We start from the raw sequence: 25,046 nt of genomic DNA on the forward strand, positions 1-25,046 counted from the left end.
GAGATTCCCAACTGTTGGGTTGAAATAAACGACAGACAAGTGACAAGTGTCATATGGGAGGCATCTCCCGAGCATGTCTCGGGGAGTCCCTTTTATTGAATATTACAGCATTGCCACATATGTGCTTGTTGCTGATTGGTTAACACAAATACAATGCAAGGGTTGCATATAGGCATTAATCATCAATAGATTAAAGTTTGGGAAAGGGAACACAGAATTGGACAGGCGTGAAAACCTCCTTATTAAACAATTGCTAGTGATTGATATAGCAAGACTTAAAAGAACATAACTATCACATTCCGTAGATGTGGTCAACCATGCATTAAGAACAGGTCAGGGTACGATGTTCCATGAACTCAATGTGAACTAAACATTCTAGGATGGGTGAGGAAAGAATGTGCAGAAGGAAAACTTCCCATCACCCAACCCTTGGTTTAGTGCAAACTCTCCCAGTGGAACAAGCGGAAGTATGATGTCTTCTGCAGAAGTATGATCTATGTGCTTGGTTCTTAATTTACGGAACGTTGCAAGATTGTGGTGGGACATTTTCAGTTATCCAATTGGCTTGTTGGCCTTTCATAAGGGACTAGCTACATGGACTGCTCCATGTAACTTACAGTGTCCAGAATCCAAAGAACTGCACAATAACTTCCACATGCCCAACTGTGAAACAATAGTCCCATGCTGCATAATTGCTGTTTTAATATTTTTCTGATTATTCAAAAGAGTACATTGACTCATATAAAAATGACTCGTGTTTTATAGAGTGTGTTGGCATAGGCAGTTTGCTGAACCATTGCTCAGGATCCATTGGTTCTCTGACCTACAAACTTGGATTAGCATATCTAATCCCTTCTTGTACAAATCAAAGGAAGCTTTTACTGCAGTTCCCTCTATGGAGATTTGTCATAACAATAGCTAACCACTGCTGAGGAAATCAAGGAAATGTTTCACAGTTGTTTGTGACATGGCATGGGTGTGTGTGTAAGTCAAAAAAGAAAAAGTTCAATAGTCCTTCTAGGTGCTATATATTCAAATCCTCTTGGATTCTGGTCAATAAATGAAGGGTGATTGTGGTGACAGACCTCATATCCCATTTTTAAATATATATATTTTTTAAAATTCAGTAACTCTTCTGAAAGCAATAATGGCCTCTTTAATATGCAAATAGTAACTTGATTCTTGTAGTCTGATGTTTCCTAGGTATGATCCCATCTCTCTCACACATCATTTTGAAATGAATTGCAAGCAATTCTGTTTGAATATTGGAGCAACCAAATGTGTACCAATGCAGGTGGATCAAAATTATTATCAGGCAGATTGCAACCCTTTTGTATTCTACATCCAACCAATTCATTCTATGCTGCTCTGAAATGAAAACAGATGCTTCTTATAGAGCAGGGATGGGGGAAACTGTTGCCCTGCAGATGACTCTGGACTACAGTGACCACTGGCTGTGTTGACCAGGGCTCATCCAAGATGGAATCTAACAACATCTGCAGGGTACAGGCTCCGTAGCCCTGTTATAGCCCCTAGTATCATAGTAACTTTTAATTTTTCTCTGCAGTTTTCACATATCATGTCTTATCCTGTGTTTGTCTCATTATTATTTTGGATCTACCATATTTGATATGCTCATTGAATCAAACCAATAAGCATTACATGTGCATATATATTCATTCCAGCTGTGGTACAAGTCCTTGTGAAAGCTAATTCCAAATGGTGGGGGGAAAGTTTGCTAAGGGCCTTTCTTGGTTTTAACTTCTTATCAACCCAGCAAAACATACTTTTACCTCTTGGTGCCACTGCTTTGTGCTTTTTCCTCTGGTCTGGTTATGTTTCCAAGCACTACAGACAAGACTGAAGCATACATTTCATGCTGAGCAATATGATTTAATAGTTGTGATGACACAAATTCACTTCTGTGCTTTGCTTATTACTTTCTCTTCCAAATTTTCATCTTGAGGTTTATACAACAGGACCACCTTATTAAAATCATATCTTTTACTGGCAAGCAAGCCATGTGTACCTTCTGCCAAACCTCGCTAAATAAAACAGCTGGAAAGTATTGAAGCAGAATACATGCATAAACATCAGATATATCATAATTTGCTACTAGCAATTGTGAGCACACTAACCGATAGAGTAGAACATAGCTAAAATTGGTCTTTACAGGTTCCAAGCTTAGCCTGGTTTATCAGTAATGTGGCTGCCTCTTAAAAATGAACCCACATGGATATAGCTGCAAGCTGAGTACAGTGGGTATAGTTGCAAGCTGTGTCAATCAGCTCTCCCACAAGGAGGCACCAGTTTCAGCCATACTACAGCAATCTTTGGCATGTTGTACTGTAACCTCAATCATTTGTTGTTTACAACACTTGTTGGCATATTTTAGGAATTCTTAGCACAAACCCTTGATATATTTAGGTTCCTGCTGCCCCCAGAACGGTTTAATGAGATTTGTGTGTGTGTAACCTACTTTTTCCATTCCATATGAGCACACTGCATTGTGCTGGACATTGGAGAAGGCAGGCGTATCAATCAGTAATGATGGCTGATTCACACAAGTTGACTTGGTGAATGGCTGCCCCCTTTTCTTTTGCATCCCAGATTGCAGAGTGCATGTTGCAAGCTCGTTGTGCAAGCCGATTGTATTGAAATTTCATGCGAGCCTTTCCACCCAGGAGTATGTCTGCCTGCATTTTGCAGAGGATTTTGGGGTGCATTTGTGGGGAACTAGTGTGGTTTGTGGAGCTTACTGATAGCCCTGCATGAATTTAATGTGCACCACGGAATTCAGCTTAACTGTTTCCCAATCCCAACTATTCCCCGTGCTGATGGGGCTTTGAGGAGCAACAGGGCCACTTCTGCATCTGCAGCTCTACTGCTCACAATGAGCATTTTGGAAGGTTAGGGAGGATCTGGATCTGATGGGTCTGATGCTGCCAAGCAATGGCAGTGAAAGCAGCTTGGGATCCAATGGATCCTGGGTTTATTAGCTGTGGCATAATATTATTTACAACATAACTGCCTCTCCTAATACGACCAGCTAATAATAACATCAAGATTAATGGAATTTCTGTTCGGTTATGCAGTATGTAATATATTCCAGGAATGCCTTTTGGTTGTGCCTTTAAACTCTTGATCCAGTGCCCATTGATATTTTAAATTGAATGTGCCCAGCAGATTATGTTTCACTTCAGACTGATGCCATGTGGAATGATATCAAAATCAAGGTGCTTACAAGATCTTTTCCTACTGTAGTATGGAAATTACATGCCACATTTTTAATATGAGCATGTGCACTCCTAGTGCTAAATGTTTTTTGCTGTGTACTGTATAAGGCAATGAAAAAATCATTTAAAAAAATAATATTCTCTGTCTGTTACTTCACTAACCTGTTGACCTGCTGGCTAGACTGTCAGTAGATTTAGTGAGGAATGATTAAAACACTATATTTAATTTTTTTTTCAAATTCTTAAAAATATATCACGATTATATTTTAATTACAGGGTTTCACAATTATTCTTTGTATACATGTATTTGTTACATTTTGTAGAAGTGTAATAGAAATGCACAAATACACTACAGATGGACTACTTTTAACTGTCACTTGCTTTTGAGCAAGGCGTTCTGTCAGTTCTGTAAGTGAGCTATAAATCTCTAATAGAAGGCTTAATCTGTTGTAAAGAGTAGAAATTGAGGAGATATTTGATTTTGTTTTGTAATTTAATGAGAAACTAATTCACACTTCTCAAACCATTCCCCAAACCAAAATTACATTTGCACACACCCAAATTCTACAGTGAAGTTCTCCAACCAATATAAATGTATTGGGGAAAATCTGCATACCATTTGCATATATTAGGAGGAAGAATATCCCAAAACGCTTTATATATGGGGAAATTGCTTGTAAAAATGTGTATATTAGTCAACAATGCATACGAACATGTGTTTAGTAGGATAAATTTACACAAAAAGGCAGATTTCCCCCCATGAGAATAAGAGGAAAAAAACCTGTGTGGAAATGTGCAGCAGTATATTTAAGACTGGAAAAATGAGAAACTTAGAGAAATGAAATTGACAATTTCATTCATCCCTAGCAGAGGCATATGAAATCTATAGCCCTCCAGATGTTGTTTGACTCCAATTTCCATCCAACATGGCCAGATGTCAGGGATGTTTGGAGATGGAGGACATCATTTTGAGGGCCACAGCTTTCCCATCCCTGAAGTAGAACTCTGTATCTCAATCTTCATATCTTGCGGCAGAAAATTTCATAAGTTAAATATGCACGACAGAGCCAGTACCAGACTATGGGAGCATAATCTGGCTGTTGCTCCCTTGCTCCTCTTAGCTGTGGACAGCAGCACCCTCTTCTTGACCCGTTATTAAATAACATAAACCATAAAAACATCAGGCACTGCAAATATGATAAACCACAGTCGTGTCTCCTAGAAATTATTTGTTGCATACGATTGAGTAGCAGGGGGTTCTCAGGTAGAATGTGCCAGCTTAAATGTCCGAATCACCTTTGCAAGTGACCGCTATTTTATCTAGTTCTTTTCTCCTGATCTTCTTAGCTGCAGACGCATATAGTGCTACTTTATAAGTTACGAAGTCATCAGTATCACTCAGCAGCCATTTCCCCCTTTCCACCTTGTTTGAGTGTATTCCATTCATAAACAGGGGTTTTATAAATTGGTCTCTTGGTTCTATATATAGCGGGCATTGCAATAAATAGTGGTACAGATCCTGAAGCCGAGGCTCCAATACTTTGGCCACCTCATGAGAAGAGAAGATTCCCTGGAAAAGACCCTGATGCTGGGAAAGATTGAGGGCACAAGGAGAAGGGGACGACAGAAGACGAGATGGTTGGACAGTGTTCTCGAAGCTACCAACATGAGTTTGACCAAACTGCAGGAGCCAGTGGAAGACAGGAGTGCCTGGCGTGCTCTGGTCCATGGGGTCACGAAGAGTCGGACATGACTAAACGACTCAACAACAACAACAACAGGTCCTCTACACAAGGTTGCCCACACAGACAAAGTTCTCCTTGTATTGTACTTTGCCGTACCGACCATCCACCATCAGTTGGAATCTTAATTCTGTAAAAGCGATTCTTAGTGCAGCAGGTGGGAGCTTTGTCAGATATCTAGCTTGGATGTGCTCCATTTTGATAAGTGGGAACCATGGTGAACTTTTGGTAGCAGCAATTGTGGTTAAATCCCTTTCATTATTAGATAGATAGATAGATAGATAGATAGATAGATAGATAGATAGATAGATAGATAGATTTATATACAGCCGTTCATCTGAAGATCACAGCGTGGAAGCCATTGCCCACATTCCTTTTCCTCCTCTCCAACACCATGGTGATGATTCTCTGGTACCTTGGCTCTGAGAAAGGACCACAGGCCCTTCATCAAAGCTAGACATTTGATCTTAGGGAGGCAGTTAAAAGGCTGAACTGCTGCTTCATAGCTGTGATGGACTGGAGGGGCAGAACAAGTTGAAACTTAAACCTGGCAAAACAGAAGTACTGCTAGTGAGTAGACAATATGTCTTATACAGCCTGATTGGAAGGGAGTTGGATTCCCTATGATTAGGCATGTAGTTTGGGGGTGCTCCTTGAACCACCGCTCTTGCCAGATGTGCAGGTGGTTTGTTAGTTTGGGCCCAGTGCTGCGATCTGTTAAGGTCATCTTGAATCCTGCTTCTGCCTTCTGTGACATTAGCTACCTTTCCTAGCTTGATGTTGTGAGGAAAATGAGCAGAGAAAGGCCTGACATATGGAATGTTCAAGTATGCCTGATATTTTATGTAGACTGACAATTGTGTAAGCTGATAACCATAGCAGAGTGGAGCTTGTCACGTAGGCATAGTGGTAGCTGCTGAAATGGTACATTGGTAATGCAACAGCTGATAAGAAAGAATGAATGAAAACTGCAGGCGCGATTCTGCAGCAGAATGTAACCAATCACAGCGTGCTGTGCCATAAGTTATATCTCGATGCCCACCATTACTGCTGCAGCAGTAATAAATATCACCCTCCTGGGTGCTCTTCCTTTACGGATTGGTCTCAGTCAATTTGTAACAGTTGCATCTGAAAACGAACTTGGCAGTGTGGAGTTTTCCCACAACAGTGTCATGTGCAAGTTTGATGAGCATCTCCTCAATTCCTATATGCAAATCACTTATAAAGATGTTGAACAACAATGGGCCCAGGACAAAACCCTGTGGCACCCCACTTGCCACTTTCCCCATGATTATCAGGAACCATTAGTAAGCACTCTTTAGGCATAGTCAACATATGACCTCAAACAACCATTAAATAGTTACTTTTTAAAAAGAAGTTCTTGAAGCTAACCCAGAAACTCCAGCGGGTGCAGAATGCCGCGGCGAGGCTCCTTACGTGGTCCTTGCCGCGGGATCACATTCATCCAGTTCTTTACCAGCTGAACTGGCTCCCAGTGGAGTACAGGGTCAGGTTTAAAGTGCTGGTTTTGACCTTTAAAGCCCTATGCAGCCTAGGACCCTCATACCTATGGGACTGCCTCTCCTGGTATGCCCCAAGGAGGACCTTAAGGTCCATGAATAACAACGCTTTGGAGGTCCCGAGCTTCAAGGAGGTTAGATTGGTCTCAACTAGGGCCAGGGCCTTTTCAGCACTGGCCCCGACTTGGTGGAATGCTCTGTCACAAGAGACTAGGGCCCTATGGGATTTGACATTTTTCCACAGGGCCTGCAAGATGGAGCTGTTCCACCTGGCCTTCGGCTTGGACTCACTCTGACCCCTTATATGGGATTTGGTATATAAATTTTCCCTTGGCTTTTTTGCTAGCCCATGTAGGACCAGCGTGGATAGCTGGCACGGGTGAATACTAAAATGAAGCTGCATTTTAAGCTGTATTTTAAACCGTATTTTAATTAACTGGTTCCCCCCCCACATTACTTTTTATTGTAATTTAGATTTGGTGTTAGCTGCCCTGAGCCCGGCCCTGGCCGGGGAGGGCGGGGTATAAATAAAAAATTATTATTATTATTATTATTATTATTATTATTATTATTATTATTATTATTATTATTACTGTTATTATTATTATTAGAACTTAAAAACAATATAGAGTTCTAATTCTGTTGTCTGGGTATGAGAGACCTGATACAGTGTGGTTAGTGTGTGGGATACTTTGCTAACATCCCTTTCCTAGATTCAGGTAGGTAGCTGTGTTGGTCTGACGCAGTAGAAATATATAAAAAATAAAAAATAAAACAATTGTCCAGTAGCACCTTAGAGACCAACTAAGTTTGTTCTTGGCATGATCTTTCATGTGCATGGACACTTCTTCAGATACCATCTGAAGAATGCATCTTCAGATATTTCAAACAAATCAATCATTGTCCCATGCAGAACATTGAAATTGAAAAACTACATAAAACTACATAAAAACTACATAAAACTACTACAAAACTACACAAAACATTCAAAAACCCCTAAAAACTCTGAAACCCCATTTTAAAATACACTATACTATAGAGACCCCTTATGCTGCGTTTAGAACCAGAATTGCATTTGCGTAGAAACTGTTTCTCAGGCGGCTAGTCCTGGCCTTTATAACCCTATACCTTCTTCCAGAAGGCAGAAGCTCAGACTGCTTCAGTATATACGTGATGTTATGATTGTTATACAAATTAGGGAGGGGCACTCTTACAGCCTTCCCTCCCTCAAAGGATCATCTTGTAGGTCAGAGAAATAGGAAACAGAGGCAAGGCCAGGTAGTAGAAAGCAAGGCGGACTTTTTCTTTATGGGTCTATTTGCAAAGTCCTTCCTGCCCCCACCATGCAAGGAAAGTGAGGGACCTCGGAACAAAAATAGGGAACAACTTCTAAAACCTTTAGAAATGGTCCAGCCCCTTACCCAAAGAACACCCAAAATGTAATACATGGAAATGGGTTGTACATGTAAATGCTCCATTATGTTTCTGCAACATATTTACAAGTCTGTCACTCATATTTGAATAAGGCATGTTAATTGCTTTCCCAGGCTTGCTGGAGCCTTCTGTTGAATTGGTGAACACCTTGGGGTCAGAGCTAATTGACAAAGATTGGCCCTTATTCAAATACATTATTCACTTTTGACAGGTCTTCCTGAGTGATTTGCAAGTGTAAAGCTTTGTTGTGGAGGAATGATGTTATCAAGAACTTCCTGCTACCTGTTCGGAGGGGTCTCAGAGTTAAACTGGAGGCTCACTCTTGCTCTGTGTATTTGCCTGGTTCATGTTTTATCTGTACAACTATTTCAAGGCACATTTATCTATATGTACCCCAATTTTGTATAACAGGATCTTTTACTCCCAAAATGCATTACTTTTCTTATACAACTTATTTTGAGCAGCAACATGGTAAGTGAAGTTCATTCTCTTAGTTGGAGATGCTTCTAGAGTCTGCAGGATCCTTGTCTCTCTGGTTATTATGGAACCCAAGGTAAACCGGTTTAGATGAGAATATAGTTACGCAAGCTTATCACTTAATTTGGGCAAGATTTCTCTTATTAATGGAAACTTTCTTATCTTTAATAGCTTCCTTTATCCTGTTAGCCCACACACAGACATCCTATTAGAACTGTTCGCATCTTTCACAATTTGTGGTTCATATTTTATCTGAGCATTTGTCATAGTGGTTTTCAATAACCATCATCCTGACTTCCTGAAACGAAGCCATGTTTTGCTTTGAATCTCATTTAAGATTATAGTGCAATTGTGTAGCACCCTGCTTGTGGTTAACGCTTAGCTGGAATGAAATATTCAACGCAGCAATAGAGAAATTAAAATAATAATTTATTTGTCAGACAAATAAATGATAGGCACAGTGGTATATGGTTACCAAAAGCTCTGCCCCCTCCAGCCCTGATGGCCAGCACTTATATTTCCTCAGCCCAGCCCCCTTGCTCCTCCTTTGGCTGCCTCTGTCCAATCAGCCTGGTTGAAATTCCTATTGGCTGTTTGCTAGAGCCAATCATAAAAGATACACCCACTTCCTATTACGTTTTATGGGAGACAAAGAGCTATATTTCCTTCTATCCATAAATGGCAGACAAGTAGCCATATATCTTACATTTGCCTTGACAAGGCACCTTAATTCACCTTTTGCCCTTTTACCCCTACACTCCAAAACAAATGGCTAAAACAGATGGCTCATGGTTCTCAGCCAGCTGCTTTTCCCATTAGCTCTTGCCCTTTAACCTTAGGAAAATATGAAATATGTATGGTCAGTATGACCTTTGCTCCCAGCCTGTAATTCCCTTTTACAACTTTGAGGTACTGCTATAAATCAGGGGGGGGGGGCTTTCCAGGAGAGCAGGAAGATAAACAACTGCCAAAGTACTTAGCCAGCTGCTTTATGCCTGGCATGAAACATACAAACATTTGCAAATATATCTTTAAGCTCATTTTAAAATACAGGTCTTGATCAGATGCCTCAATTGTAGATTAAGATACATTTGATAGTTTAAGAGAGATTTTCTGCACCACTTTTGATTTTCAGGCTACTCATATTTTGTTAAATCTATTCACATGATCAATCACCAGAGTTCAAAGAAACATTGTCCAGTTTTGGAATCACATTCTCTTGCGTTGTCTTGAGTGCAAGTAGAAGAAATGGGAACCATTTGCTTCTGGATTTAAAGTGACTGATTTGTTATTACACCCCAACAAGGAAAATTGTGGTTAGTCTGAACTATGGTTTATTGAAATAAACCTATATCAAAGTATGGTTTCTGAACTTGGCTTGTTCCAATAAACTAAAGTTTAAACTAGCTGAGAAATCATGAAATGTTAGCAACTAGTTCTGAAATAACTTAAGAACTTCTTTATGAACAATTGGTTTTCTGAACTGCTGAGGAAACAGTGAAGCCCTTCTGTTCTTTATTACCTTCTGTCAACAACGACAACAACTTACTTATACCCTACTCATCTGACTGGGTTGACCCAGGCACTCTGGGTGGCTTCCAACATAATAAAAACACAGCAAAACCTCAAACATTAAAAAATTCCCAATATAGGACTGCCTTCAGATGTCTTTGGAAGGTTGTGTAGTTGTTTATTTGTTTGACGTCCGGTGGGAGGTTGTTCCACAGGGCAGGTGCCACTACAGAGAAGACCCTCTGCCTGGTTCCCCGTAACTTCACTTTCCACAGTGAGGGAACCTCCAGAAGGGATTGGAACTGAACCTCAGTGTCTGGGCTGAATAATGGGAGTAGAGACTCTCCTTCAGGTATACATTATGTATATTATTGAAACATCTATTTCTGGCAAGAAAAAAAGAGGAAAAACCTGAAATCTGGGGAGGAAAAAAATGCAGTAGTGGATTATCTGAGCCTTAAATTTTTACTTAATTTTATGTGAAAATACATCTTGAGTCTTGAACAAAGGGCATTATAAACTCATTGGGGAAGAAAGATTTTACATCCATGGAGCAGAAGCAGGGCAGAAGCAAATATAATTTTAGTGCTGCCAGCCTCAATCAGCCATAAGCAGAGGTCTAGTCTAGTGTCTAGAAAGGCAGATAATTTAAGGAGCCTATGAAACAGATAATTAAAGCAAGGAGACCAATATACCCTACAGGGAGTGCCACATATCCCCCCCCCCCACCCAGCATAATTGGAAATTCTGACCTGGGGGAAATATTCCTTCCATTTTACAATGAACAAATTGCTTTTATAGAATTGTCCAATGACTTCTGCTTCTTTTGAGCTTTAAAAACAAGGCAGTAATTCTAGCACCTGCAAATACCTTGCTGAATGAGTGGTGCACATGGCTTGCTCCTCCTAGATTCACTTATAAAGGACAGAACTCTGAAGATCATAGGTCAGTTTGGGAGTCAACACATTAAGACTGACCCAAGAGTGACACATAAGCACTTTCTCATGTCTTTGAAGTGTAACATGAGAAATGCTTTTCAAATTTCAAATGCTTGCGTTCATCGTCTGATGTTACATTAAAGAATACACCCTCAGTCTTAATACAACTATGCAGTGACAGCCTGGTTCTCCAGCACCATTTCTGCTGAGTGTTGCCTTAGTTGCCACAGTTTTGTATTAATATATTCCCTCCCCCTTCCAAGTAATATTCTATACAGATTTTAATACGATCATCATGGTTCAAATCAATACAGTTTGCACTATGAGAGAAGAGTGAAACTAATTTACAAGAGGACTCCAGCTTCCTACAGGAAGACTGAAAAAGGCATTTTCTGTTCCTGCATACTGTAATTTATTCTGGGGGAGCAAGAACAGTTTAATTCATGCTAGTAGCAAATACTGCTACATTAACATAGTGTTATCAGCAGTATAACAAACAATGCCTGAGCAATGAGGTCAGCTTCTGAGGCACTCAGTATGTCACTGTACTTCTCTGTTGTTGCACCAAGCTTACGGAATGCCCTTCCAGAGAAGTTCTGTGTGGCCCCAGCTATATTTGTTTTTGGGTAGATAGTAAAAACACATATCTCTAGGAGGCTTTATGTGCTACATTTTAATAACAGTCTGCTGGAGGCTATTTTTTATTTTTTGAATTCCTGACTTATTGCTGATGGCTCCTAAATTGTTTTAATATTTGTAATTGTTCTATTGTTGACGAGGTTTATATTGTTACGTGCTTTGAGTATTTTTAAAAAAAAACGAGTAAGTGTGACAAGTGGTCAGGCATATATCCAAACAACAGAGATTTGTCCAGATGAACAAGCTTGCACTCACATCTGCAAGATGTGTTGATGGTCACAAGGTTGGGTCTTGGGAGAAAAGATGAAACAGCTATGAGATGTGATTTGTCAATAGAACCTCAATGTATAGAGACTGTGTGTGTGTGTGTGTGTGTGTGTGTGTGTGTAAGTGTAAGAATGTAAGAACATAAGATGCAGGGGACAAACAAGGGATGAAGGATATACCTTTCATGACCTCCTTGTAGCGCCCAGAGATATTGTCCAGAATGCTAGACCAGATGGACCTTTGATTGAGCACCACCCTCTCTAATAACAAACATAGGTGGTTGAGTGCTGACGGGATTTTAGCCAAAATAGGGCCACTGAGAAACAAATGGGAGGTCTCTGGATGCTGTAGTGTAGTGGACTCTGAAAGTACGCAGAAATACAAAATGTTTGTTAAACCTCACAAAGGGAATGCTCCTCCCAAAACAGCCCAGTGCAGTCTGAGCATGCTTAGTAGCCTCTAGGACAGGCTTCCTCAACCTCGGCCCTCCAGATGTTTTTGGCCTACAACTCCCATGATCCCTAGCTAGCAGGACCAGTGGTCAGGGATGATGGGAATTGTAGCCTCAAAACATCTGGAGAGAACCCGAGTAGAGACTTAATATCACAAAACACACAGCAAAGATAATCCTGGAAATATAGGCTGTAAACCCTTTAAAATGTGCCCGTCCAGTGAGTCCCAAAATATCCATTTTAAAAGCTCTTTGAAGCTATGCTACATAGTAGTTTCAGAATCCATTCTGGTCTTAAACAAAATAAGGCTTTTTAAAACCTTGCTCAGAACTCCTCTCATAGTGAAATCCACATTTTGGGGCGGGGGGGGGGGAGAGAGAACAAGGGTTTGGTAATCCAATTCTTCTCAAGCTGAAGGGTGATGACATAGGCTAAGCCTGGCAGGACAGTTTATGTTTTTAACCCCTTCATGCATTAATTAGATTAATACATGCTAGAGCTATATGAGGCTTGTACCCTACGAAACCAACACTATAATTTGGCTCCATATGGGGTAGATAGAAAAGCATATAGCATTTTAAAGTTTAATATTTTGCTGACAGCAAAATGAAAGCATATCCATTTGTAAGATAATACACATTATTTGTATAGGCAGCTTTAATGCTTTTGTGTCTTATGGTCATAAGGGCAGAGAACACCTTGTGATAACCAGGAAATAAACGGTTACATTGCTAGAGCCAGAAATAAAAAGAAGGAAAACATTCTGAAGCCATTAATAGGTGACAGGGTTAAATTAAGACCTAATGTTAACAGATGCATCTTTGCTGAGTTTTATTTTCCTATACTAGACTCAAATCCATTTAACATAGGACAGAATATTTGAAAGGGCAAGGAGGTTTGAAATGACTTGAGCTCTATTTAAACGATTGAAATGAGAGGATGATAATATACGTAGAACTAAATAATATTAGGGGTGGTGTCTGCTAACTTGGTATAATGCAGGAACCCCAACTTCTCTTACTTTTGCTCTCATTTAATATAGCTAAGGTGTATAAAATAATTTCTTCTCACATGGAACAGGATTTTTTAAAAAAACATTTCTTATATAATAGTTATTATTAACGTTCATCATTTATCCAGAATATTAAATTTGTAAATTTAATAACATTTTCCCAAATTCATAACTTTTTCTAAAAATACTGGAGCTTGCATAGGATTTCAACCTTAATTTATTTCCCCTAGCAATAAAGTACACTGACCAACTCTCCTTTGTTTGGTCAAAAAACACTGTAAAGCTCAGTATGAAAAATCCAGCGGGTATATAACTTTTTGGAATCATGATCATGACTAGAATAGTTCCCCTATAAAGTCACCCCCCAAAAATAAATCTTGTTTTTGGAAACATGTTTTCTCCCCATTGTGACTTCATCAGTTCAGCACTGAGTTCACTTGATAAAAAAAATCTTAATCTCTATTTTTTTCTACCCTACCTTTCTGCACAGTATTTCAAGGTGGCTAATAATTCTATAATCATACAGCTTCTTAATTATATATTACATTACTCAAAGAATAACTCACAAGCTCTGCCCAGCATTTCAGAGCATTTTGCAATTCAACTGTGTCGGTAAAATAACTTCACACATTGTGGCATGTAATAACCCTCCTGCTGAAGGTAATTTTTCTCAAGGTCATAAATATACTGCCATTCTCTGGTCCAAATACAAAATGTGCTTATTTCTGTGTGCCACTGGAGGGCAGTGTGGATCTCTAGGAAGAGTAAGGAATTGGAGGCAGCCTGGGTAGGAAATAAGATGGGAAGGAAAGAAAAGAAAAAAAGAAAAGAATAGCACACTCTGAGTCACCAGAACCTACGTATAGTTAACCCTGGCCCATTAGGTATGCAGCAGGCGTATCTTTGCTGACATTCTGACTTCAAGTTACAGTTGTGTGAAATAGATGTCATGAGTGCTTCGCCACAAGCCGGGATTTTTGCATGCAGTCAACCCTGAAATGAGCTGAGGAATGACATGCTGAATAGCATCTTATGGTTTTGTCACATTTGAAATCTCATCTGAGAGAAGAAAACAGTCAGCCATGCACTTTAAGGCTGACATGAATCAGCGCTCAGTAACTTGACCAGGGGATGGAAAAAGAGTTTCACTATCTTCTGTGCCTTAGTAGTGTTTTAATCACATCCCAAACAAATATATCTGTGACAATGCTTCCATGTTTATTGTGGGATCAGTGCTCCTCAGGCATGGAAGTTTCACGCACCATTGTTGTTGGCATCAAAAAATACATTTTAAAAATCCACATTTCATATGTATTTACCCTTTCTACAGAAAACCCCATTGCTGCTGTTGTTTTTAATCTGTTGCCAATAACTCACCAGAATTATTACGTCTCTGTCTGGAATACGAGTGGGGAACCTTTCGCCTTCCCATTGTTGCTTAATGGCAACTCCCATCAGCCCCAGCAAGCCTGCCAGTAGCCAGGGATGGAGTTGGTAGTTCAGCAACATCTGAATGGCCATAGGTTCACCACACATGGTAGTCTAGAAGCACCTTCTATTTTGAAGGGATCTCCTAGGAGCGTATTGAGAATGTTACTATTTTTTTGTTTGGGTAGGTTCTCAAGGATTTTTAGCCTCTTTATAGCACCTAGTGAGAATAAAGGGAGATAATCTATAATTCATAGGCTACGTAACTCTTGCGTTTAATTTTTGTACAGTACTTGGAAATTCATATTTGAATATTTTAAAAGACGTAATTATGGCCATGTGCATACACTTTCCTGATAAAAAAATAGACATGCACAACACATTCTCATGTTGTTTTTATGTGTATGTCCGTAATAGGAACCTGCTTCATAATACAACAGTATTAACAAAATATTTAATTATAATGGATTCAGACTTATCCCCTGCTCCCCTCAGCAATATGAAGAACTGCTATTGTTCATCATATTATCAACAGGCAGCAGTGTTCCTGCCAGATTTTGCAAGGATACAAGTAACCTTTTACCAAGTGGTAAATTGGCATTTGTGAAAGAACCCATAATGATCTTCACAGTTTATTCTGACCAGCTCTTAAACAGAGCACAAATTCCTCACTAAATCTCTTCCACCACCTGCCTTGTCTGTTTATAGCTTACTAACCCCTTGTGTCATCTCTTTGTATATATGTCTAATTTATCAGTTTCTTGTAGATTGTCAGCAGCCTGCTGCCTCCATACCGCCACACGGCTCACAACTAGCCAGGAGGCAAGACTGCCAGACTGTCAGGTAATACTTGGCTAACTCTTCTCTCTTCTCCTCTTGCTCTTCACTGCATGCTGTGGTCAGTCTGCCACGGACAACAGCCAAGCTTCCCACCCCACTTCTTTTCTATGCAGCTGTCACTCCTCACCCCACCTCCATTCCATCCTTCCATTTCTGAGTTTCTACATGGCTTGTGTTTTTTCTAAAAAAGAAAAGAAAAATCAAATATATATTTGATTTTTTGCATTAGTATGTGTGAATACCAACTGAGAGTCTAGTTAAAGCCTAGCAGAGGAAAGCAAGAAGACTGCTGTTGTGGTCTGCAGCAAGGACAATGTGTTTTAGGACAAATTATCAGCATCCTTGAAATGTCCCTCAAAGCAGAACAATTCAGGGATGTCTCATGCACTCAGTTACACTGAAAGCTCTTGATTAACATCACCATTCATTTCATAAGCAACCTTGCAGAGAGAGTCTGGGCTTGTTACTGAGTAACAGTTAATGACAAAAACATGGAAGGAGAAGTTCCTGAGACAGCCTGACTTAATTTTATTAAATGACAACCCGGCCATGAGGCATTTTTTGGCCACTCAGCAAAGTTCTGTTTCTCTGCTGAGAAAAGGGTGTTACAATCTAAAATCTTTGAGAAATAGATTATTTTTGATTTTGTTAACACAGTTCATGAGTAATGTGCTGCTGCCTTGCTATGATGGGATAGGGTTAGGATTTCTTAAGAATTGCAAAATAATTAAAGCTGGGTGTGTATGTTGCTCATTGGGAGCTATTTCAGTCACAATGGGAGATTACTGGCCAAATTATAGGTGCTGTTTTGCAGTTGCCTGCCTCTCACAAGACCTCTTTTCAGCGGTTACAATTTAAGACCCATAACTTCTGAAATGTTCAGAAAATAATGTAACTTGATTTCACCTTTCTCATCAAGTAAAATTGTGTAACCTGCAAGGACAGCCTTGTGCCCTTCTCTGGAACCACCAACGAAAAACCAACAGCACAGGCTTCAGTCAGTTGGGAAATGGATGTAGTGAAATTAAGAAAAATGGATGCACTCTTAGAACTGCCACTAGAAAGCTTAGCTAATTCATTTTTTTAGTATTAATTGGTCCATTGAATCTACAATCCGTAGTTGGTCGGCTCAGAGTAAGATCTCCTTCATCCATGAGCTGATTGTGGAGGCCAATTTGGTCTGTTTCACTGAAACCTGGATGGATGAGCAGGTGGGAGTTGGTCTCACCCAACTGTGCCCACCTAGGCACTCAGTGCAGCATCAAGGCAGACCTAAGGATCAGGGAGGGGGAGTTGCTGTGGTCTATAGAAATTCTCTTTCTCTCTAGGCTCTCTGTCCAGCCTCACTGCCAGCCTCACTGCCCAGCAGTCTCGCTGACAGAGCTGGTCTCGGAGGCAGTGTTGAGGACTCCCAGACTGCTGTTTTGGGGGGACTCAAACATCCATGCTGAGGCAACTGGCTCTGGGGTGGCTCAGGACTTCATGACTGCTATGATGACCATGGGGCTGTCCCAGCATGTCATCAGCCCAACACACGTGGCAGGCCACACTCTGAACCTTGTTTTCACAACTGGACAGGAAGAGGGTGATCAGAAAGTAGAGAATATTTACATCAATCTCTTGTCATAATCAGATCACTTGCTGTTGAGATTTATGATTTTAGCACCTTCTTCCCACTGCTGAAGCGGGGGACCTATAAGGATGGTCTGCCGCTGGAGGCTGATGGGCTTCCAGGTAGCTCTAGGGAGTTTTCTGGCTGCTATGACTGTCACTCCTGTTGAAGCCCTGACCGACCTCTGGAACATCCAAGTGGCTAGGGCCATTGATACAATCGCCCCTGAATGACCTCTCCCACTTTGCTGAGCCTGCTTGGCTCCTTGGTATACTCCAGAGCTTAGCGCAAGGAAACAAGCTGGGAGATGGTCTGAACATATGAGTGGAGAAAAACTCCAGTCAAATGCAACGCTGAGGGCTCATCATTAAGCCTTCCTCGTGGCAGTAAAAGCAGCATAGAAGTTCATGCATTGCATCTTTGTGTTGTCCAGCAGAGCTTTTCTGTGGGGGGTTATGGGGTTTTCTACATTCTGGCCCCAAAGAGGTGACAGAATGAACAGTAACTTGCTGTGACTTGTTTGTAAAGCATTTAGAGGATAAAATTGCTTCTTCCTACTGGGACATTAACTCCACCTCTTTAGAGGTGTCCAGAGCCCTGTCTAGTCCTGTTACGTTGCAGGAGTTTCAGTTGGGAAGGCTCCCTGTTTGTGAAATACTCTCCCCAGGGAGGCTTGCCTGACACCTTTGTTACATACCTTTAGGTGCCCGGAAAAAAAACATTTTTCTTCCAGGCCTTTGGCTAATTAAACAATCTATGGCTTTTTAAACTGCGTGAAGCGGGGGGGGGGGGCGGTTACTGTTTTTGTTTGGTACTATGTTATGTATTTTTGTGTTTTTATATTGTAAGCTATCCTGTGAGCCTTGCATGAAGAGCGGTATATAAATGTAATAATAATAGTAATACTCTGACTTTTAAAACTTAAGATAATGTGTTTTCAGGATCCATCCTGTGGCTGCAATTTATCTTAACTGCTTTTAATGTTGAATTTTAAATTGTTGTAACCCACCTGGCACCTTCTGGTAACAGATGATGATGATGTTGATGATAATCGGCATAGCAAGAGTGCACAGAGACTTGGTGATATATTAATCATTTCCCCCCTTTTTTATTTTCAGTCCTGATGTAGCTCTTCCAGAAGAACAGCCACATTCCAGCTCTCAGTGTGCTCCCATCAGCTGTCTACCTAAGCCTCCTCCTTAAGCCTAATCTTCATATGCAACCTAAGAGTCGGGGGGCGGGGAAGCCCCCACAAAGAAACTGAGTCGGGGTTCTCACAGCAAAGGTACAGTTTGCGCCGAAGGAACCATTAGGCATTGCTGCCTTTTTGCTGCATTGATGAGTCCGGACACATATCTATGGTCTTAAAACAACTGAGGATGTATGGAAGAGCACAAAGTACAGTGCCCGAACTGTTCAAGAAGATCATTTAAGGTTCCTCTGGTTACATCCAGATAATCACGGCTACAGTTTGGATGTCAAAACATGTTTGTCCCAGCCATTTGGCTTGTACTGCTAATATGCTGGGAAGTTAAAACTACTGAAACAAAACAAAGAAAATGTGTTACAAAACCTGATTTTGACAGTTGAGCCACAGCCACAACTCTAGTTTTTCTTTATGTGGATTAAAGGGTGTTAAATATCTTTGTTTTCATTTTATCATATTTGCACCATGAGTTTATTAGAAATACAGTCCATGCCGTGTGAATGTTTTTCTTCTGGGTTGTTTTTGTTTTTTTTAAGTGACGCAGAAATAGTTTACCTAGGGTTTTTGTTTTGTAACTGAGGATTGTTCACTTGGCCAAAGTGTGTGGCCTGGTGTTCTCTTTTTCTTAATTGCACAAAAAATGTTGAAAGTGTGTTGAATTGGAATGTGAACTTTGGGGGCATTGCAGAAAAAGCTGGATGTGCCTAAATCCCGTTGAAATAAATAGGCACACGGTGAAGCACTTGAAACCCACCAACATCAACAGAATTCAGGCACGTCTAACTTTTCCTGTATTGTGCCCATTGACTTGTACTTTTCTGCTGCACTGGTATTGTTTACGCACTTATTTTATAACTAATATGATATTAGCTGCTGGTTGTTGTTTTAATATTTCACTAGGATCTGATTAAGCCGAAAATGGGTTTTAGTGAACAGTGCATTTAATAATTGTTTCCCTGTGGTTAACCTTTGTGTTTTGGGGAGGAGCTTGTTTTGTTTTAGGGACTTCCCTCCCTCCTTTTTTGCATTTCAGATAAGCTGATGACTTGGTGCTGCTCTTTTTTCTGTTTGGTATCTGGACAAAAAAAAAAAGAGGAAATGAACTTGAAGTAAACATGCTGTGTTATATTATAACTGAAATGTTCAGGATGTTCTTCACTTGCTGCTCCCAAGTTCAGTGTTAACCAGGTTAAAGCCTTCCCTTGGCAAAAGAAAGTCAAGGAAAAAAGAAGAGGTAACTAAATGTAACAAAAAATAGTACATTTCCAGCTGCACTGGGTGGTGAATTTAGCTGTGCAGGTGGGATTGATGTCTCGGACTGAAGATAATTGTTTTAAATTATTGCTCTAGTGCATTTTTTTCCTTGCCAAAACCCCCAGCTACTATAAAGATCTATCTCATTGTCAGTTTGATGACAAATACTCAGGTGACACACAGGAAGCAGATTCTGTTCCTGCACTGCACAGCGTTCCCACTCTTAAGAATCTCTCCTTTAACAAATGTTTTGAGGAGCAGTGAGTATAGAAGAAAACCAAGAATATTCAGATTTATTTTGCACATTGCCTGGCAGCGAGTCAGACTGCTGACTAGGCTTAGAGTCATCACTTTTATCCATCTGTTGCATTCCCCAGATACAATTCTACCCATCCGTGCTAATTAGCAGAATTCTTGCTCTCAAACAGGTAGCCTTAATACATTTAAAATAAGGCCTGGGCAGATTCACGTCTCTTTGTCTTTCCTACTTGTGCAGTGTTCATATGATCCACAAGGCAGAAATGTGAAGATGTCCTGAACCATGCAGCAGCCTTGACATAAATCAAAGGCAGCTGGGATAATTTGGCCTAAGCCATCTGAATTTGAGAGAAAGAAGATGATGCATTCATTACCAAAAAGAAAAATAAAGGGAGGACTTTAAGCCAAGGATAGTCTAGATGGCCAATCATTGTGCCTAACAATCATTACAAAACCAGTAACCAAGGTGCTAAAAAACAGAATAGTCCTAAACAGCAATTCCTGTAATAGAATCACAACAGAACAGCTGAGCTTTTGTAATGGATTAGAGATTCAGAGGTAAAAAGTAATTTAGCAGTGGAATCTACAAGCCACTTGAAAGCAACATATTTTGATCCTTAAGGGCAAATATGTGGTACTTTGGGGACTTAATTAAACAGCAATGCATTGGCTTTAAATGGCTTGTGACTGATAGTCAAACTTGTATGTAAGTCTGCTGTTAGAAACCTAACAGTGCTTTGTACTCATTTATCCTTTTTGTTTCCATGTTCCTTATCTTGTGGTATGTTTAACATTTTAATACTGTATCTTATCCTCATATTCTTATGTAACAAGTGAATGTCTTCAATTCTTTCATGTAAACAGCATCTAGGGCTGCCACCTCTAGCTTTAGATGGGGTTCTTTCATCAAATAAAATTTAAAAACCTAATAAGTGGGGTGAAGGGAAACAAGGAGCCTTGTGACAACTTCGGAGACCCAACACATTTATTTTGGTGAAAGCTTACACCAAACGTTGCACCACAATGAACATGCTTGCCTTTAAGGTTCTATGCGACTTTCTGTTGTTTTGCTGCAACATGGACTTAACACAGCTAACCTTCTTAAAGCTATTGCACAGGGGTCTGTGATTAAACTAAGTACCTACTAGTCTACTGACACGGGAATCCCATTGAGGGGTAGAGGTGGCAACCTTGTTGGCATAATTTTGGCAAACACTGAAATGAGCCCTTACATGGAGTTTGTTTTGTTTTTCAATTGGGTACGATCTACTCTAAATTATGCATGATGATTTCAGACAGAAAGAGAGAGCTAAGCACATGCTTAAATCTCATTCACTGAAATCGATATGCCTTAAAAATGCTTAAAATTAGTTGGAACATGCTCTTTATATCTAATTGATTTTATTAAGGATATGTTTCAGCTAGGCCAATGTACCCCTCAGAATACTGGGTCTTGTTCAGATATGAAAACATGAGCGTTGCTGCTTAAGCAGCACTACTGCAACTGCCTCTTATTCTTACCAAACATCTTTTAGAACTACGAAGATATTATTATTAAAATTATTCCAATGAAGTACATTAATGGCTGCAATCCTATGCATACTTACCAGGAAATAAACCCTACTGAACAAAGTGAGACTTGAAAGTAAAAAATGCATAGGATTGCACTGTTAAGCTTCTGCCCTAAGCACATTTGCTCTGACCTAAGTTCCACTGAACTCCAGGGAACATACTTCCAAGTAATTGTGTTGAGAATTTCAGTTTTTCTTTCTAATATATATTGCAGTTGGGGGTAGGGAGGTTATTCTTTTGAAATGTTTATTTCCAGAGCATTCAAAGTACTGAAAATTATAATTTTGGGTCGCATCGAAAGAATAAAAAATTGAATGCAAACATAATAGAGCTCCAATGCAGAGATGGTCATGAGTACCCCGCAAAGCGATGAAGTTACACGTTCCTATCTATATCAGAAGGTGAGAATGCACTTGTTCACCCACACTGTGCAGATGCAAATGAGAGGTGGGGGATTTGCTATGGATTTGCACCCACCTCCATACATGTACCCTGTTTTATCTGGACGTGAAAATATCCAGTGCTGACCTTCATTCATGGAAGGCAAATATATAGACCTGCACTTTCTTCCCTGTGTGCTGTGCAGGTTAGTATGCACCACACGTTTCTGGATGTAGGAAGGCTGCTGCATTATGCCTGCAGTAATGGCTGGGTCATAATTATGTCAAGATTAATTACTAGAAACTCAAGGTCTGAGTGCAAAAATGGTAGAATACCTACCAATAGTTCTCAGAAGGCCCCCTCAAAGGTATATATAACCCAAAGGGTAAGGTTTAGTCACGAGAACCTACAAGTCTACGAGTGGAGTGGTTTCAAAACAAGTCAACACTTTGCTAACAAAACTTGTTTACCTGGATATTACTGGTATTAGTAACATTGGACCTTAAACTTAACTATGGCAGAGGAGTGGGACAAAAAATAACTATTGAGTAATCCTGTACTACTGAAGCCAGAAAGGGTTCAACCTGGTATCTAATTCAACGAGATTACAAATGATCTCTTTCTTGGTTGGTTCTTTTCATCTGGTGACTGTTTGACTTTAAATTATGTTATTTCCTTTGTTTATAAAGGTGTCCTTTATTTCAAAATTCCAGGTACTAAGGTACATTAGAATCCAGGTACATTAGAAGCACAGCCATTTCCTTATTTATTTCTTGCTTTAAAAATAGACTTTTTTCTTCCTTCAAGGTTTCTTTCAGTTGTTCATTTCTATACCTAAAAGGGACATATAGTAATCAGATTTTTTATTCCATATATTTAATTTTTTTGGTTCATATTCTGCATAAAAGAAAAAAAAGAAAAGCAATTAATTGCATTCAGCCTTAAGGCAGAAATGCATCTAAATATGCAATATATTTAAAAGCTTGCATGATGTGATTTCATGTACCCTTTCCCATAACCCTGATGATGAAGCTGAATAATTCTTATTTCATGAGATAGTCTTTCCCGCTTACTGCATATTGGAAATGCACGTCCAATATAACTTTCATCAAGAGACGCACAGCTTAAATCCTCATTGCATTTTAATCTCTCTCCCGCAGAGCTCTTGATAATCCCCTCTATTAAATCTGAAGGTAACAAAGTGATAAATTGACAAGACACAAAGGAAAAAATATGTTGCTGCGAGTGGAGATAATTTGCTGTCAGACTCTGGAGGGATGGGGGCCTTGTGTTTCAATTAGTGTCTTGATATGAAGGTACATGTGCTGCTCATTATTATTATTATGCACTGATTGTTTTGATTTTTTGCAGCATAAACAGATTTTGTTTTTATTGCAACTTTGACTTTATTATTATATCTGTTTTGGAGATTTGTCAGAAGTGTTTGGTACAAATGTTAGGTAAACAATCTTGCTAACCAGCTCTGGAGGGTGGGGGTGGGGAGAGAAAGAAGAGTAGCTTTGAAAACTTATTTCTTCAGGGGTATGGCTTTGTGCACCATATCTTTGAATTAGACCTAAGTACACCTCACTAGTTATAGACCTAGTGCTTCAAACCCTGTGGTTTGACTGTTAAAGGGTTGATTAAATCAATCCTTTATAAGTAAAGAGAGAGAGAGAACCTTAAAATCCTGATGTTTTGTGATTTTGTAATCTATGAATGTTTCCCTTTGCATGAATATCCTTATCTAATTAACCACACGAAAGGACATACTGTGTTATACTGTATTCCAAATGGTTTTAAATAATGGTGCAGTTTGCATTAAAATACAATTTGTATACTGCTGTAAAAGTCGGCTGTTCCTAAACTAAATTGAAATTCTGTTGTAAAGCCTTTTTGAGGTTGAATGGAGTATTTCTAGATGGTGGAGGATACAGACAGATGTGCTAATTGACTTAAAGGTTGAATGTCAGAAACTTTTATTGTGTTGCAATTCTGATTTTAAGACAAGAATATTGACCAATTCTGGATTCCAAAACAACTCGTTTTGAAGGCTTTGAATTATTGCCATGTCAAACTCTCTCCCATCCCAGTCTTGAAACTGTAGACAATCCTAGAAACATTGCTTCGTGAGGGAATCATGTGCTTGTACATGTGTGGTATTATCATGCGGGTTGAATGGTTGGGGAAATAAGACGCTCCAGAACTGAAGAAACTAAATTAGAAGCTAATATACTGATTCTTATATCATTATGTTCCGATTAAAATTATGGTGTAATGCATAACTATCCCAGTAAATAAACTGGCCATTTTTTGTTCCTTGAACTTTGTGCTGTATCTGTATTCTTTAGTATGTCACTGTGTGTTGCTGTGGTCTGTGTGTGCCCATACCTCCGATTCTCTGAAGAAAGGAAGGAAACAGGACTCTGCAAAATCATCAGATGGCAGAATTATCCAGGATATCAAATTTTGCCTCACCCTGGTGAGAGAGCAGCAAACCTTTTTAGATTTCTCTCTTGTGTAACAGTTATTAAAGTTTCAGGCAATAAAACCACACAGCACACTGAATTATTGTATGCATCTTAGAATGCCTGGTTTTTTTAAAAAAAGGATTGATTTGGTGCCTGAAATTTGTAAAGTAGGCAAAAGGCACGTCTCTTTATTGGTGGTGCCAGGACACTACCAGTGAAAAAAGCACTTGGAAGGCTTTTGGAAGAGGACCTTGACATAAGATCTTGACCACAGAGAAGAGGCACTCCTTCTGACATTTGGATCCCAAGCCATTTAGATATTTTAAGGTAAGTACCAGCACCTTGAAATCGCTCTGGAAATGAATACATAGCAATTTTTGTGTGTAATATGAATAAACCTGGCTGTTGTAGTTGAATTGTGGCAGATAAATTCTTCAATAATTGGAGTTTCTAAGTTGTATTCAAGGGCAGCCTCATATACAACGCCTGACAGTAATTCAGCTGGGAGGTTACTGGAGCATAGATCCATCCCCTTGAGATAACTTAAGCATCTTAAAGGACAAAAACCCTGGCCTGAAAATAGGCACTCCTACTCTGTTCCATAGCTGCCTGCACCCATGGACTGGTGATGTGCAGTGGAAGACCTTCAGCTCTTCAGGCTCAGGAGAAGGTGCCCTGAGGGTTTGGCCCTATAGGCCAGGGGTCAGCAATGTTTATCTTGCCTGGGCCAGATTGGTCCCGCGAAGATCTCTCTGTGGGCCAGATCATGTGTGTCCCCGCAATTTTTGGCATCT

The 25,046-nt window shown here is 39.8% G+C and overlaps 1 protein-coding gene across 20 annotated transcripts in view; it reads left to right on the plus strand.

Moving 5' to 3' along the window:
- The window catches only part of BICD1 (BICD cargo adaptor 1), a 129,288-nt gene extending 105,182 nt beyond the window's left edge, over positions 1-24,106 (plus strand). For 9 of the 20 annotated variants that reach the window (XR_014516292.1, XR_014516295.1, XM_083461928.1 and 6 more), the window contains 2 exons: positions 15,425-15,500; positions 18,228-24,106. Coding sequence is in view for 14 of the 20 variants with exons in the window: in XM_083461928.1 (XP_083318054.1) it covers positions 15,425-15,500; positions 18,228-18,312 (161 nt within the window). In the remaining 6 variants the exon portion in view is untranslated. Of the gene's footprint in view, positions 1-1,203; positions 1,325-15,414; positions 15,501-18,227 lie in introns of those variants that run through there. The other 11 variants (XR_014516289.1, XR_014516290.1, XR_014516291.1 and 8 more) reach the window with 4 other exon arrangements.
- Positions 24,107-25,046: the final 940 nt, after the last annotated feature.

This window comes from Podarcis liolepis (assembly GCF_965112155.1).
Source record: "Podarcis liolepis genome assembly, chromosome: 10".
Lineage (NCBI taxonomy): Eukaryota > Metazoa > Chordata > Lepidosauria > Squamata > Lacertidae > Podarcis > Podarcis liolepis.